Genomic DNA, 17,506 nt, shown 5'->3' with positions numbered 1-17,506 from the left:
TTTATAGACATGGAAGCACACAGAATGTACTTTTTATCTGGCTTCCTTAATTAAGATTCATCCATGTTGTATCAACATTTCACTTTTTATTGCTGAGTATTCCATTATATGAATATACCATAACCATTCACTTGTTAATGGACTTTTTAGTAGTTTCCTGGTTTTTGTTATTACAAACAAAGCTACTATGAACACTCATGCACAAGTTTTTGTGTGGACATATGCTTTTATTTCTCTTGGATAAACAGGTAGGTGTGAAATGCCTGGGTCATATGGTGGGTGTATGTTTAAACTTTCTAAAAACTGCCAAACTTTCTTCCAAAATGGTTATACCATTTTGTACTTGTACCATTTGTACTTGATTCCTTTCTCCCTGTAATTGGGATTTCAATTTTTAAAAAATTGAGGTGAAATTCATGTAACATATAATTGTCTTAAAGTGTACAACTTGGTGTTTAGTGTATTCACAATATTGTCCGACCACCACCTTTCTCTCTCTAGTTTCAAAACTTTTTCATCACCCCCATATATCCCATACCCATTAAAAAATCACTTCCAATCCCTCCCTAAACCCTGGCAACTTCTAATCTGCTTTCTGTTGCTTTGGATTTGGCTATTGTAGAAATTTCATATAAATGGAATCACACAATACGTGACCTTTTGTGTCTGGCTTCTTTTACTTGGCATGTTGTTGAAGTTTATTCAACTTGTAGTATGTATCAGTACTGCATTCCTTCTTATGGCTGAATATATTCCACTATATGTATATATCACAATTTGCTTATCCATTTATCTACTGATGGATATTTAGGTAGTTTCCACTTTTGATTATAGCAAAGAGTTCTGCTATGAACATTAATGAACAAGTGACTCAATACTCATTTTCAATTTGGGGGGAATATACCTAAGGAAATTGTGGGATAATATGCTCATTCTGTGTTTAACTTTTTGAAGAAACTCCAAGGTTCCTATGTTTCCATATGCTTACCAACACTTATTTTCATGTTTGGTTTTTTTAAAATAATAGCCATCCTAATGGGTGTGAAGTGGTTATCTCATTGTGGTTTTGATTTGCATTTCCCTAATGACCAATGATGTTGAGCACCTTTCCATGTTGGCTATTTACATATCTTTAGAGAAATATCTATAGGGCCATTATTTTGGACAGCAGTAATTTGGCTATGAGCCTCCACTGACTTGAGGTAATGAGGAGTGGTTAAACATTCTTGCTTAGCATATTCTTTTTAACTATCCATTATGGAAAATTTCAAACAGATATGAAATTAGAGTGATTCAGTTAATAGTTCATAGATACCCCTCGTAGTATAAGCCCTGACAATATTGGGTTTTCTTTCCTTTTTTGTAAGGTAAGTGCCTGGTTGAAGCTTTGATTGCCTAGCCATCCACTTCAAAGATGGCAATCTCAAATAAACACATTGCCAGCCACACCATAAGGAGCCAGGCTGTACTCCCCTCTGCCCCAGGCTTAGTTTTAGGGATCCTAGTTGGTTTCTATAACTGACCACTTGGGCCACTTGTTTTTTCTCTTCCAGCACTTTAAATTCCCACTCTTATGTTTTAAATTCACCAATAAAATGTGAGCCCATGAAACCCTAGGCCCCACTCTCAACCCCAACAAAAGCATAATCCCAGGCCTGCTCACTCACTCTCTTTCTTCTCCTCCCCAACTTTCCCCCCAACCTCACTGTGTGGCACATATAATTTCAGGTCCTGTAAGTAATAAACTTTTTTTTCCCCAGTTTCCTGATGGTTACTGCTAGAGGGGATCTTGTAAACATATAATAAGAACGATAAGGGCTGGTCCAACCACAACACTGGTTATTGATAGGCTGCACCCAGCACCAACAGCCCTACTCTGTCTTCTTAATGCCCGATTTTGACAAACTATGTGCTGTTTTTCTCCCCTTTGGTTGATTAGAGGAAAAAGTCTGTCTACTTACATCACACTAACAAGTAATTTCTACAAATTGCTATTCTGGGCCTATAGCAGATCTTGAAAGTTATGTGTGAAATTATCTAATGCATGCGACTTTTCTTTGGTTCTTCCAGGTGAATGAGAAGGCTTTTATTTTTATATAAGGGCTACTTCCTAATAGTTTGGGCTATTAAAATGTTATTATTTTAATAACATTTATGGCTTACCAAAATGTTAAGTTAAAATCTATACAATCATAGAACTTACTGAGAACAAAAATGAGCAGAACAATGTTCTGCTAGAAGCTTGGCTGATATGCTGCACTGGCCTGCATCGCAAAATAACAAAACACAGACAGAAAACACTGTGTGTAGGTAGCTGGTGCAAATCACTGTGATTCTGAGTCACGGCTTCCATCTGGCTCTCACTTGCTCTCACAGAAGCTGCCTGCCATGTTATGAGCTGCCCTAAGCAGAGGCCTATGTGACCAGGAACTGAGGGAGGACTCTGGCAGATAGGCAGTGAGGAATTGAGGCCCTCAGCCCAACCACCCACAAGGAACTGAATTTTGCCCCAAACTACCTGAGTGATTTTGGAAGGCCTGTCAAGCTTTGAGATGATCACAACCCTGGCTGACACCTCGATCACAGCCTCATGAGACTCTGAGCCATGGACCCAGGTAAGCTGTGCCCAGACCCCTGACCAACAGAAACTGTGAAATAATAAATGTTTGTTTCAAGCTGCTAAGTTTTCAAGTAATTTTTTACATGGCAATAAATAATACACCAGGGACAAACAAGGTATTACTACACCCTGGCCTAAAATGTCTTACAGTTGCCTTGGGCTAGTTACTTAACCTGTGAGGGCTGCAGTTCCTTATCTTCAAGATGGGAAGAGCCTTCCCAGCCTCACAAATTAACTGTGGTATCTGTATGAAGGATCTGCTCATTGACAAAAACAACTGGCTTGCTAGGAATTCAACAGAAAATTTTAAGACTCAAACCAGCTTACCAGTATCTTCAAGGAGGAATTTTAGGGAATTTTTCATATTTCTATTTCCTTATATCCAAAATATTTGTAATTAGTAAAAACAAAGGACACACTCAATATCAGGTAAAAATCACGTTTTCCTTTAATTGACTACTTAATTCACACCATTTCTTCTCTTGGCTGCTACTTTGGTAACAATTAGGTCCCCACCTCTCAAGAACATTGCATCTAAACAGGCTGACACAGAGCCAGTGTGAACACAGGCCCCAAACCAGGGCTTCTGGAATAACAAGAACAGCAAAACCAGCCCTTCTCTTCACTCAGAAAGGGATTTTGAATTAGAGGGTCTAAAGCTCCAATTTCCAAACACAGAAAACCTGGAGCTCAACGTAAAAATGGAAACCAAAATGCATCAGAAATGAAATATAGTACCTCCTCATATACTCAAGGTCAAGATGGTTCTTGAGAAATAAGTATCTGATCAGCTGGCTTCTTGTGTTAGGAATGGCCCCACTCCAGCATTTTTAAAGGAAGCTGTTTTTGTTTCTATTTCATTTCCCAAAGGGGTATAAAAATCTACTAAAAGGGATATAATCAATCAAAATAAATCAGCTCACTCACAAGACACTCCCAAATAATGATATTTGGTTGCTGAGCATAGTCAGCACATTATTTCAAAGTGGCAAAATTCAGGGTAATCTGAGAATTCAAAAGTAACAGCTACATTTGCTGATAGATTTATGTGAGACACACATACATTTTTTCCAGTGTGTATGCAAAGGACCAAGATCCCTGATCATCAAATAAGTTATTTTGTACATTATAGTGCACAGAACAACAGAGGAAAGACACTTTCTCAGAGAATGACCAAAAGGCATTTTGCAAAAGGTTCATATCACTCTGAAGCAGAAGGACTGGAGCCCAGTGCCTTGTGGCCTTTATTAGCTTGACCCCTCCTCTTCTTTGGTTGCAGTGGCCTCAGTGGCAGCTGTCTCTTCTAAACGTTCTGCTGGCTTCTTCTCTTCCTCTTCGTCCTCCTCGTCCTCCTGGGGATAGAGGTCGGGATATTTCTGCATGCATTCCTGCATGGCCCGGAACTGGTCTACACAGTCTGACCCCTTGACATCCTCTGTGCTATAATGGAAGCAGGAAAAGGCTGACTTGAACTGTTCCCCACAGGGGCCACTGGCCATTCCCCCAAGGCACGGGCAGTTCCAGTTAATGTCTCCATTTGGCAGGATCAATCCTAGAATGGGAAAATGGGCAAGGAAAATGTGAGACAGGCTCTCAAAGGTTTCTGAAAAAGCAAAACCAAGTCCAGTCCTTGAAAGATACTTGGGAGGTACAGAACTGCTGCCTGGTAGGCCCTTGCCTACCTCTCAATTTGGATTGGGTTCCAATGCCTATGCAAACGCAGCATCCCTTGGCTTGGCTGGAGAGAAGCCACCAGTGGCAACTTTCTACCCTGATCTATATTTTGAGCCACCTCCCATGGCTCTGGCTGTGCTCCAAGAGCTAAATACTGGAAACCATTTAATCCAAAGAAGAAACCATCATTGGGTTGGTTAGCAAGGAGCTTTTTCAAAGCCCCAACACTTTAAGGAGCTGAGGTATTGATCTCCTTCTTTCGCTCTCTGCTCTGCTCCCATTCAAATGATCAGGACCAGACCACCCCCTGCCTCCAAAAAAGGCACCTTGCCCCCTCAAGCCCCTCTGGCTTTGCAACTGCTCTCAGAAGCTCAGCTCAGTGTGAGGACTGATAAGGAAGAGGCTGAGCCTTCTGCACTGGCGGGAAGATATCCAAGACATGCTGTATAAGGAAAAAGCTAGTGGCATACCAGATGGTGTGGTTCTAGTCTTATAACAGTGAAAAAACCTAGAGGGATGTTAACCATCCTAACCCAACTGCTAAACAGCACGTGTGTTTCAGGGAGGGGTGCAACTGCAGACTGACGTTCAGTTGCGATATTCTATAGGCCCCCTTACTTTTGAATTTTACACTTTCTTGTCTTTGAACCTTATTCACATCTAAATAGTATTTCCTGGTTTTCTAAAATGCTTTCAAGATGATGGCTTCATTTCCAGCTTTGTAATAGACAGGGAAATACGATTCATACAGAAGTTTCTTACATGAGTCTTTTATAGGACTGGGAGCACTCTGTAAGACTCTAAAATGCCCAGTGAAATTATACAATTTTTCACTCTAACCAAGTACCCAGGCATGGCACTCTGAGTTAGTGTCCAAAGTCCTAGGCCTAGGCTGAACCCCATCTCTTCATTCTAGCTCAGGAAACTTCAATGATCAAAAGATCTGCTGCTGCAGTTCCTTACTTGTAAAATGGGCTAACAGTGGAGATGTCAATGGATACCGCACCCCAAGCAGGTAGTTCACCACTAGACCATCAATAGCTGCTGGGCACACTCTCAAGTACCACACTATCTGCAGTAAAACACATAATCCTTTTTGACAACCTTCTTCAATCGTACTACAAATCCCAGTTTGCACAGGAGATTCTGTGGTTCAGTGGGGTCTAAGTCAGGACTACAGCCAAGGCCCAAAGGATTCCCAGATCCCAAGCTGTCTCCCCCCACATCTCACCACCTCTCCCTACACAGGCCAGCATGGTGCTAGAAACCTACAGATACACCTCAGAGATATTGTGGGTTGGGTTCCAGACACCACAATAAAGCTAGTATCACATAAAGCACATCAAATTACTTTCTTGGTTTCCCAGTGCATATGAAAGCTATGTTTGCACCAGTGAATTCAGTGCATAATAGCATTATGTATAAAAAACGTACATATATTAATTGAAAATACTTTATTGCTAAAGAATGCTAACCATCGGGGCGCCTGGGTGGCTCAGATGGTTAAGTGTCTGCCTTCGGCTCAGGTCATGATCCCAGCGTTCTGGGATCGAGCCCCATGTCTGGCTCCTGGCTCGCCTGGGAGCCTGCTTCTCCCTCTCCCTCTGCCTCTCCCCTGCTCATGCTCTCTCTCTCTCTGTATCTCTCTGTCTCAAATGAATAAATAAAATCTTTAAAAAAAAAAAAAAGAATGCTACCCATCATCTGAGCTTTCAGTGAGTTGTAAATTTTTGCTGGCGGAAGGTCTTGCCTTGATGTTGATGGCTGCTGACTGATGAAGGTTGTGGTTGCGGCAATTTCTTAAAATAAGACAACAATGAAATTTGCTGCATCAATGGACTCTTCCTTTCACAAATAATTTCTCTGTAGCATGTGATGCTGTCTGATAGCATTTTACCCCGAGCAGAACTTCAAATTGAAATCAATCCTCTCAAACCCTGCCACTGCTTTATGTCATATTCTTTTGTTGTCATTTCAACAATCTTCACAGCATCTCCACCAGATGTAGATTCCATCTCAAGAAACCACTTTCTTTGCTCATCAATCAGAAGCAACTTCTCACCTGATAAAGTTTTTTTTAACTGAAGTATAATTAACATACAGTGCTATATTAGTTTCAGGTGTATAATATATAATTCTATACCCTTCTCAGTGCTTATCAAGGTAAGTGTACTCTTAATCCCTCTCACCCGTTTCACTCCTCCCCCGGCAATCATCAGTTAAAGCTTGATCAGGAGATCGAGGCAGTTCAGTCATGTCTTCAGGCTCCACTTCTAATCCTAGTTTTCTTGCTATTTCCACCACATCTGCAGTTACTTCCTCCCCTCAAGTCTTGAACTCCTTAAAGTCCTCCACAAGGCTTGGAATCTGCTTCTTCCAAATTCCTGCTCATGGTGATATTTTGACCTCTTCCCACGAATCACAAATGTTCTTAATGACATCTAGAATGGTAAATCCTTTCCAGAAGGTTTTCAATTGACTTTGCCCAGATCCACCAGAGGAATCACTATCCATGACAGCTATATAGCTTTATGAAATGTATTTCTTAAACAGTAAGACTTGAAATCAAAGTGACTCCTTGATCCGTGGAATGCAGAATGGATGTTGTGGTAGCAGGCATGAAAACAACAATCTTGTACATCTCCACCAATGTTCTTGATGACCAGGTGCACTGTCATAGAGCAGTAATATTTTGAAAGGAATCTTTCTTTTCTGAGCAGTAGGTCTCAACAGTGGGCTTAAAATATTCAGTAAACCACACTGTAAATAGATGTGCTGTCATCCAGGCCCATCCTCAGGGCCCTAAGATTTTTGGAATGGTAAGTGAGCACTGGCTTCAACTTCAAGTCACCAGCTGCATTAGCCTCTAATAACAGAGTCAGTCTGTCCTTTGAAGCTTCAAAAGAAGGCACTGACTTCTCTCTATCTCTGAAAGTCCTAGATGGCATCTTCTTCCACTAGAAGGCTGTTTTGTCTACATTGAAAATCTGTTGTCTAGTGTAACCACCTTCATTAATGATCTCAGCACGATCTGGATAACGGGCTGCAGCTTCTACATCAACACTTGCTGCTTCCCTTTGCTCTTTTATGTTATGGAGACGGCTTCTTTCCTTCACCCTCATGAACCACCTCTGCTAGCTTCACACTTCTCTTCTGCAGCTTGCTCACCTCTCTCCGCCTTCTCAGAATTACAGAGAGTTAGGGCCTTGCTCCCCATTAGGCTCTGGCTAAGGGAACATTGTGGCTGGTGTTCTCTTCTCTCCAGACCGCTACAGCCTTCTCCGTATCAGCATTCAGCTTGTTACACTTTCTTATCATTTGTGTGTTCACTGGAGTAGCACTTTTCATTTCCTTCAAGAACTTTTCCTTTGCATTCACAGCTTGGCTAACTGTTTGGTGCAAGAGGCCTAGCTTTCAGCCCATCTTGGCTCTTGACAGGCCTTCCTCACTAAGATCAATGACTTCTAACTTTTGATGTGACATGAGAGGCTGCAAACTTTCCCTTTCACTTGAACACTTAGAGGTCACTGTCAGGTTATTAACTGGCCTAATCTCAGTATTGTCGTGTCAGGGAATGGGGAGACCCGAGGAGAGGGAGAGAGACAAGGAAGAGCCAGTCGGTGGAGCAGTCAGAAAACACACAACATTTATCGATTGAATTCCTCATCTTACATGGCTTATGGCACCTGAAACAGTTATAATAGTAACATCAAAGATCACCAATCACAGATCACCATAACATATACAATAACAAAAAAGTTTGAAATACTGCAAGAATGACCAAAACGTGACAGAGAGACATGAAGTGAACAAATGCTGTTGAAAAAATGGCACCAACAGACTTGCTTCAAGCAGGGTCGCCACAAACCTTCAATTTGTAAAAAGCGTGGTATCTGCAAGGTGCAATAAAACCAGGCCTGTATACAAATGCTGCCCTCAGAAGGCTCAAGACCAGGAAACCTGCAGAGCCAATTTCCAAATGAAACAGTAATACTAACTTTTTAAAATAATAGCCCAGGTCTGCAGGAAGTCTATGCTTCCTTATTTCTCAGGGGAAGGCATGCTAGAATGAGGTAGCTCCTCCCAGAGGGCGCTTTGGGAGCCAATTTGCATTTCAAGGGCAAAATGTAAACACACACAGACGTCAACATTTTAAATTAAGCCCAGATGCAGCAGGTTTGGAACATATAATCAAAACCCTGCAGTTCTAGTCCCTGCCACTTTCTTGGCCAGTCCTCACCTCCTCCTGGGTCCTCAATTTTCCCCCAGACCAGGTGATCTTTAAGGCCCTCCCCCAGTCTTTTTGAGTGGATGAAAATTCCTTCTGCCACCTTTCTAATGGCACTCTAAGCCGAACCAAGTGCTATCTTAGCCATAGAGCTGGGGTGCTTGGATGCAGGAGGCCGGCATGAATTGGTGGCCTACTTAGTCTGCTGAGTGATTCTGCCATTGAGAGCTCAGAACCCGGGTCCCAGAGCTCTCTGTTGTATATGCTTCTTGGTACAATCATTCACTATAAGGGGCTGCAAAGGCAAATACCTCTATGTCCAAGCAGATCTACTATAAACGACAGAAACAGGTGGGACAGAAAACAAGAAGGACGATAAGGCCTGGCAGGAACTGAAGGGGAATGCACAGGCTCAGCAGAGACGCATTCAATTTTAAAACGCCAGGAGACAAACAAAACACGGCCTGATTTGTTCTGTAGGCCTCAATAAATGTGCTTAACTAATATGGACCTCAAGAGAGGCACAACACTGGAACTGACAGGCGACTTGTTTTTCTTCGCCAGAGTGCTGATTCAAGATTATTCCCATAGCTGCCTTTCTCGTAGAATACCTGTGCCTCCCACCATTTCCAACGGAGTGCTCTCGACATGCAGCCTCGACTTGACTTTACTCTCACCCCCAGGAGCAGAAAGACGTTCTCCTTGAGAACATACGCTTCAATTAGCATCTGAAAAATTCCAATCGGGAGCCTACACTCCATGGGCTGCTGCTGCAAGCTCTTTTGACCACATTTACCACCAGTCAGCACTGGAAAGGTTGCTAATTATCATCACAGGTGTCAGAAATGGCTTTAGATTGGTCAACTGAGTACTGTTTACGATACGGACTGTTTATAAATCCTGCACACACACACACACACACACACACACTGGTCAGTCTTACACACACCAGGGAAGTTCCAGTGAGCCCAGCAGTCTAAAGCCTCTGGAATGGCATCCTAGGCCCAAAAGACCACTGACCATTAATAAGTTGTATGCAACAGTTCTGACTAGGTGAGCTGGATCCTGCCACTGGAAAATTGTCCCTCAATCTCGAGTGAGCTTTTTGTGCAGGATCCTTGCTGAAGCACCGACGAAGAGCGAGCAGACCTCACCACCTCACAGAACAAGGTGTAGGACTCTTCCGTGCCTGCTTGCTAATGGTCTGTAGATGTGGCAGAATTCCATCTGCCAGCTCAACTGAGCAAGAGGATCCCTGTCACCTTAACCCGCCTGCCACACTGGAATCCATGGCCACCCCCCAACCCTGGCGTAAAACTTCATCATCGGGAAGCATCCAACCAGCTCAGTCTGTGTAAAACTTCAGAAGAAAAAGAGACAGAAGACTTCAGTTCAGGAGAAACTTAGGTTCTGGCCTAATAGCCAGGGGAGTGCATCAGCATGAGGGCTAGAAAGCACTGTCCTTGGAGATAGTCCATGGCTGGGAAGGACACCTGAAAACCCAACCTTGGCCAGGACAAAATGGGAAAACTATTATGGACATTTTCCCCAGGAAGGGTCCGTGGGTCCCTGGGAGGCCCGTGTCACTTACCATGCTCCTCATACGGATCGTTGGGATCATCAGCCACCAGCTCTGCATTGCTTGGAGTTTCATGGTCTTCTTTGGTCACAAATATGATTCGATCCTTCCCTAGTGTTTGGAGAACAGAGGAAGAAACATTTCACTCAAGAGCAGCCAAACAGCCCCAAACCCAAAGAAGCCACAAAAAGCAAGTTTTAAGACTGTCCTACGCAAAACCCCAAAGCGAGGTGACCATCAAACTGCCCTTCCTGGATTATATCACTGAGTCTGTGTGTGGTCTAGCAGCCACTTGTATTGAGTGCCTGCACCTGGAACAAAAACTCCACCAAGGTCATGGGTAAGGAAGAAGATGCCGTATGCACCAAGGTAGGAGACAAAATGCCTGATCCAATGAAATGCAGCTGCTTTAGTCCGCAGATTTGCTGATAATAGAGTTGTGCAACAAATTCTTCTTCCCATCAAGAAAGGGGCAGTCTCATCTCAGAACTCCCCTGGCACTCGGACTGTCCCCATTATGTCCCATCAACCTATGAAGGCCTCATCAACCTGCCGCCGTCTCCCCTCCTCCCCAGGCCCAGCAGGGAGCTGCAAGCTGTCAGCCTTCAGATAATTCTAGTGGAATGAAGAAGACTCACTAGGGCCTCAGAGTGCCTGCCGCTGGGCACCCCGCTCCACTCTACTAGGGCTCGAGTGCATGTGCGCAGGGAAGGGGTGGAAGGGACAGGAAAAAGGCATGCAGGAAAAGACTTGCTTCTAGCCCTGTAAGGGTTTACCCACAGCATTCAGAATGCAGACGAAGTCTGAGGAGACTGAGAACTTTGACAAGAAGAGAGGGCAGGGATGTGGGTGCCTGGCCAGCAGCCCACCACAGCCCACTCGGCTGATGTAGCCACCGAAGTGTGTCCAAGAAGATGCCCTGTGCAAAAATATCCCAGTCACCTGCCTCTGAAAGGCTGGGGACACAGTGGTCTGAGAGTGCCCACAATCAAGACTCCCTCTGGCCTCTTGGCCCCTAATCGTGGCTAGAAAGAAGGGGTCATGGTGGTAGGGAACATTACGGAGGTTCCCCATGGTCCCCGAGGCCTGGGGAGATTTCCCGACACGTGGAATGACTGGCGGGGCGGGGGCGCGGATTTCATGAAGTGCTGATGTTAATCAACTTCTGTAACAATCTGCAGTTCGTTATGTTTTAGAACAATCACCCAACCTAAATATAATAGGCTGAGTGTTAGGGTCAGGACTGAGGCCCTGCAAGGACCAGCGTCAGGAAGCCAGCTCTTCATGTGAACCTCGATCAGGCCAGAGCCCCTGGCCGTACGTGCCTGGCTGCCAGAGGGTCCTGAGCCTCCAGGCTGGTGGGAGCCAAATGCACGCTGTGTGAGGAGAAGTTCCTCGTGGGAGGCTGCACCCGCAAAGGAACGAGAATCAGTGTTGACTGAACTGGTATGAGTGTGATCCGAGGCTTTTTATACAATAGAAGACCAACCCCAGAGTGGTCACTCAAAGTCAACCAGCCGGAAAGGGCAAGGCAGGCAGGTCTGCTGTCCGACACCCTCCCGGCTCTCTCCCCTACACCTTACAGCTGTCCGCACACCTCACCTTCCTGGAACCTGTGGCCGTCAGCTAACCACAGTCTGTCTGATATTCCTGTTGCGGTTGGGAGCACTTTGTCTTCAGCACCCCACACACTGCATGTCATCAGGTGCCCCTGCTGTTCCTGGAGGGCAGACTGAGGCCGGCCCCTCTCTGGGTCCTGTGTGTCAGCTAGCTCCTGCCATCCCATCCCTACCCTGAGAGGAGCCAGCAGGAGCCCCATTCGACGGTGGTAAGCCTAGGGCTACGGGAAGTGGATGTACCTGAGCCCACACCAGGCTGGAATTTGAACCCAGCTCTGTGTGTTTCCAAAGGCCACGCTGTGGAGATCCTTTACCCAGACCCACACTGCCCCACCCCCACCCCCAGGACACACAAGAATAAAAACAATAGCTAACACCGGGTACTTAGCATGACTCAGACACTGTCCTGAGAGCTTTGTGTGCTTGGAGCAGGAATAAACGTTTTGTACAATAAGCCCCAAGAAGCTGAGAATTAAGAGAATGTTTGCTGAGTGAATGAACAGGAGCTTTCTTCTAAGCTCCTGGGTACCCACCTGGTGAAGGGCAAGGACAAATGCAACAACCCTAGTGACTACCCATTCTCACCCAGGAGATGTGGGACAATGGGACCTCATCTGGAAGGGCATGGGAAGTGCCTTCTCCAGGTCCCATCCACATTGGCCCTTGGGCAGGGCCTTCATCAGTGGCCTGCTGTGAGTCAGCTACAATGGGGGCAGAGGCTGGGCCTGCAGAAGTTTGGCTCTCTGGGAGCTGCTGGCATTTTCTCTGATTATTTCAGTTCTTTTCCCTTTACACTTATAAAGTTCCATCACAGGCTTGTTAAGAGAAACCAAAGAAAAAGGTTTGGGCCCACACCAAGCTGAAGTATTTACGGAAGAGGATTGAGGAAAATACAGGGGCTAAAAGCAGAGCAACACCTCCAGAGAAGACAGTTCAGGGGACAGAGGGAAGGCACCCTTCTCATGCCTCCACAGGGTCTCCCACATGGGGTAACAAACAGTAAGGACAGCCGAACCTTGGCATGCTCGGGGACTGGGCCTCCAGTCCCCCCGTGGTTCTGCCGTCCTGTGACCAGCTCCTTCCTGCTTGTCAAACTAGCTCTCTCTCCATGTGCTGAAATGCAGTCCTGTCCCTGACCGTGAACCCCACAGTTGGGGTCCTCAATTCCTCTATCTGGCCAAGGCCACACAGCTGGTAAGTGTACAAGAAGAAGCTAAGGCCCGTCTGCCTGCTATTCGCGCCAAAGCACGATGCAGCCCCTCTGGGTCCTTGACTGAGGTTTGGTGTCCTTGTTGGCACCCACGTTCGGCACCCACGTTCTGTCATTACACGAGCAAAAATAGCTTCATCTGGACCATCCTTTGGATTCCAAGAGCCTTGAGAGCAAAGTCCTGGATCCTGCTGCTCCTTGCCTCTTCTACCAGTCATTTTACTTAGTGGATGTTTACTTACACATTTAAATTAGGTTGAAGTTTATCGATACCTTTAGTTGATTATGGTGACTTCACCTAAGTCTTAGAGGCTTCACTGACAGAAATGAAGTGTGGGGCGAACAGTCCCGCTGAGCTGTCTGGCAGAGAAAGTAAGGATTCCAAGCCTCCCTGAGTGGCACTTTTCCTACCCTGGATAGGTGTCTTTGTCCATTCAGGCTGCTATAACAAAATACCACCACTGAGGTAGTTCATAAACAACAGAAAGTTACTGGTCACAGTTCTGGAGGCTGCCAGTCTAAGATCAAGGCCCCAGTATGGTCACCTTCTGGTGAGGGCCCCTTCCTGGGTCACAGCAGCTGCCTTCTCGTTGTGTCCTCACAGGGTGGAAGGGGCTAGAGATCTCTCCGGGGCTTCTTTTATAAGGGCATTCATCCCAAACATGAAAGCTCCACCCTCATTCCCTAAGCACCTCCCAAAGGCCCCTTCTAATACTATCACCCTTGGAACTTTGGATTTCAACCTATGAAACTGGGGGGACACATTCGTACCATAAAACTGGGGGAAGAAGATCCCCTGGGTGATCTGACAGTGGTTTCTAAGCAGGGATGTATCTTTGCATCCCCAATCCTGGTATCCAGACGGAGCTCCTTTTGTTTCATGGACAAATAACATTAAGGGCTAGAAACCATCTGTAGAAAGAAGAGAAGCACAGCTCTAAGGCTGAGAGAGAAGACCAGCTTCGGGAGGTCTGGTTCAGTGGCATCGATATCACAGAGTTTTAGGCCTGGGGTTCAAATGTGAGCATGAGCACATAACAGCTGTGATCGCAGGCACCTTCTTGTCCCCCGGCAGCTCAGCCTCTCTTCCTCCCATGGTCAGGGCAAGAATCATGAGACTTTGCTTAAACAAAAGAGGTGAAATGAGTTTCTGCTCTCACCTGAAATCCCACTCGAAGGACAGTAATTTTTTAAATGGCATTAAATGACAAGGATAAAAGGGCCAAGAAAAGAGACAACCACAGGCTAGAGAGGTCAGTAAAGTTTGGGAAGTGGGCAAGCTGAGAGCGAGTGCTTTCTGACTTAACACAAAGTTGAACCCAAAGTCACAAGGAGGGGAAATCAGCTAGAAGAAAATCCATCCTCACCCTAGTACCCTGGTAAGGGTCAGGAATCAGGGGCCCCAGGGCCCACTGTGAAAGCAGGACTTAAAGGAAAAACTGAGAACAGAAAGTCTGATTAAACAGTTGGATACCAAGACACCCCCAATTCATTATTTTTACTCTCTGTACAGCCATCCTTGACTCCTTTCTCTCAACCTCCATCATCAAATCTGGTTGGCTCTACCTTCAAATACAGCCAGAAAGATCTGCATCCCTCACCTCCAAGACCCCATCTCCCACCACTCGCTCCCTCCATTCCCACACCTCGTTGCCTTTACTAGACACACTGGGGGCACACCTACCTCTAGGCCTGGGCCCAGGCTGTCCTCACTTCCGGGAGCTCCCTCCAGATATCCCCACAGCCACCCTCTCCCTGCTTTCATACCTCCTGCTCAGATGCCGCCTTCTCCGACCATTCCCCATCTCCCTTGGCCTGCCTTTTCTCCAAAGCACTTTTCCTCACCTAACATATTATATATTTGCTTACTCCCTGTTTCCCCCACTGAAGTATCAGCTCTTCTAGGGCAAGGATTCGTCTATTCCATTCATTGCAGTATCCCCACAACCTAGAACAGTGTCCACAACGTGGTGGGTAATCAATATTTGTTGAACAAATGAAAGGAGAAACCAAACTGAAGACCTCAGCAGAAAGCAGGAAGATAGAATGGTTCTTACCATTAAGTAGATTACAAACAAAACAAAACAAAACAAAACAACCTTGGATAAGTGGTCTCATTTCTCCCCAGAAAGGGGAGTAGGAACACGCACGGGATCTTTACATGTCAAAATCTTCAGCAGATCCAACCCAGATGGAGAGCCCATCTCTTCCCCAACGCCATGAAGCAGATGATGTCACCTGCACTCACCAGCACCTGCTCAGGGGCTGGAACACCACAGGTGTTCAATAAATGTTTGTTGAGGAACTGGAGAAGGCAGACAGCAACAGAAAAGAGGGAACTAAAGAAAGGATCAGTGTGGCACTAATACAGAAAGTGTGGGTGGTCTACAGCCAGGGAGCGAGGCTGAGTCCACGCCGTAGAACACTTGGATGTCAAAACTTCTAACCTGAAAGCTGGGTGGTGGGGGGGACCCCTGAAGTAAATTTGCTCAGGCAAGTGACTCACTCAGAACCCAGAATGAAGAGCCAGCCATGGGAAGAGCTGAGGGACAGAGGTACCAGGCAAAGGAACAACTCAGACACCAGTGTAGCTCAACAGTGATGGGGTAGTTAGAAACCAGGCTGGAGCCAGATCACGCAGGGGCTTTCAATTCTCATCCCCAAACTAAGAGATCTTTGACCCAGGAAAAGATGAAGATCCATGTTTTGGGTGGCAGATGGCAAATGCCTTTCCTTCCCAAAGAACCTGTGATTCCTAGATATCCTCACGGGCAAGGAGAGGTCTTATTCATCTGGCACAGCCTCATTATACCTAAAAAGCTCAAAATTATTTGCTAAATGAAGTAAATCAGAAACCCAGAGAAAGAAAATTAAAAACAAGAGACCTACTAACAAAGTAGTGAGGGCAGAGGACTTTTGTTCATGGCACAATTATTAATCAATAAAAATAGTACCCAGGAGAGACATCAGTGAGTATTATGGCTTTATGACCCAGGAAAGGAGTGGTTCTATTAGGAGAATGAGGTACTGGGGAAAAGGCTTGATATTTTAGATGGAGCTGTTCTCTAATTGGATGTATGACCTTGGGTAGGTCATCCCCTTCTCTGGTCTTCAGATTCCCTGAATTAAACTGAGGGAATCAGACTGACTATTCACCAAAGAATTTGAGTGACTTCCAACTCTCTTTGTAGTTTTACATTCTCATGAGTCCACCATAATTGCCAGGCACAGAGAAGATGCCCGTGAGTATCTGTTGAATGAATGAAAACCAACTTCTCATTTTACAAGATTGGAAACTGGGGCCTGGAAGGGTTAGGTGGCAGCTCAGGGACAAAAAGCTAGTTAGTAGCAGTGTGTGGGGAGGCCCTGGGACTCCAGCCAAGAGACTCCTGGGTTCCTCAGTAGAGGTAAGAACAGATGAAGCAAAGAGGAGATAGGCAGAGGAGATGGGCACTTTGTTGGAAAGGTGGGGGGGGGGGGGCTTCCCAGCAGAGAGCTCCCTGGAATCCAGCAGGCACCAGACTGAATGGTGCAGTTTCTGTGATCAGACTGATGAAGCTTGAACCCCAGCTCCAAGATATACTGTGTCAAGTACTTGCCTTAGGCCAAGTCACCTCTGTGTCTTAGGGTCCACGCTTTGGTAAAATGTGGGTAACTTATAATTATAAAAATCGCTGCGAGATCAATGAGAAAAGCCATATAAAGACTCTGGAACAGTGTCTGGTACGTAGTAGGGGCTCAGTAAATGTCCACGTGGGTGGCACTTTTACCACTCCAGCACAGCCCCTAACCCGAGTGGCAACTTTTCAGGAGGGACAGTTAAAAGGCGCCTACAAATGGAAACGGGTGGTGGGTGGTAAGAGCGATAGTAAAAACAATAAATTCCCAATTACGAGCCAAAGGAAGCGTGCTCAGCACTTCCCGTACCCCCCGGCCTAGTTCATGAAATCTCCCACGTGCTGGTCCTTCTGAGGTCCGGGTTCGAGTCTCACAGTGACCTTGGACCAGCCTCGTTCCTCCCAATCTCGGTTTTCTCATCTGCAAAACGGAGGTGGCGACCCCACCGCTCAGCCCTCCCAAGGATCCCGAAGAGGGTACCCCGGGTCGCGCCTCGAGTCTCCCGCGCCTGCAGTGGGGTCGCGGGGCGCCGGGGCCTGCGTGGCCGCGGGGGTGGCAAAATCGCTTGGCCCCTGCAGGCCCTCGTAGGCCGGTCTCCATGGCAGCCCGCCCTGCCTACCTTCCTGCCGGCAGTAGGCCATGGCTGCAGCCCCGGCGCTCAGACCTCGCAGAGATAGCGGTGGCGGCGGCACTGGCGGCAGCGCGATCACGCTGTGACCTCTTCTCAGGCAGGGCGGGCGGCTCCGAGGCCCACGCGGACCCGCCCCCTCCAGGCCTGCCCGCCGCGCGCCTGCCTCTGCGCCCTCTCAACCCTACCCCGGCCCCAGTCAGCCGGGAACTACATTTCCCAGGAAGCCGCGCGCTGGTCGGTGACTCTTCAAGGCAGTGGAACTACATATCCCGGAATGACTTGCAGTGCGCAGGCGCATCAATGAGGTACGGTGCGTGTTGCAACTTA

At 46.4% G+C, this 17,506-nt stretch overlaps 1 protein-coding gene across 1 annotated transcript; it reads right to left on the bottom strand.

Moving 5' to 3' along the window:
- Positions 1 to 3,055: 3,055 nt before the first annotated feature.
- CHCHD4 (coiled-coil-helix-coiled-coil-helix domain containing 4) lies at positions 3,056 to 17,375 on the bottom strand. The gene is made up of 3 exons (XM_032412233.1): positions 17,168 to 17,375; positions 10,114 to 10,212; positions 3,056 to 4,172 (listed from the first exon to the last, which is right to left on the bottom strand). Exons 1-3 carry the CDS (start codon positions 17,187 to 17,189, stop codon positions 3,868 to 3,870), a joined length of 426 nt encoding a protein of 141 aa, XP_032268124.1. The 5' UTR covers positions 17,190 to 17,375; the 3' UTR covers positions 3,056 to 3,867.
- Positions 17,376 to 17,506: the final 131 nt, after the last annotated feature.

This window comes from Phoca vitulina, unplaced genomic scaffold, assembly GCF_004348235.1.
Source record: "Phoca vitulina isolate PV1807 unplaced genomic scaffold, GSC_HSeal_1.0 scaffold13, whole genome shotgun sequence".
In the NCBI taxonomy this organism is placed as follows: domain Eukaryota; kingdom Metazoa; phylum Chordata; class Mammalia; order Carnivora; family Phocidae; genus Phoca; species Phoca vitulina.
The sequence above is the reverse complement of the archived record's forward strand: the minus strand, read 5'-3'. Positions and strand labels throughout refer to the sequence as shown.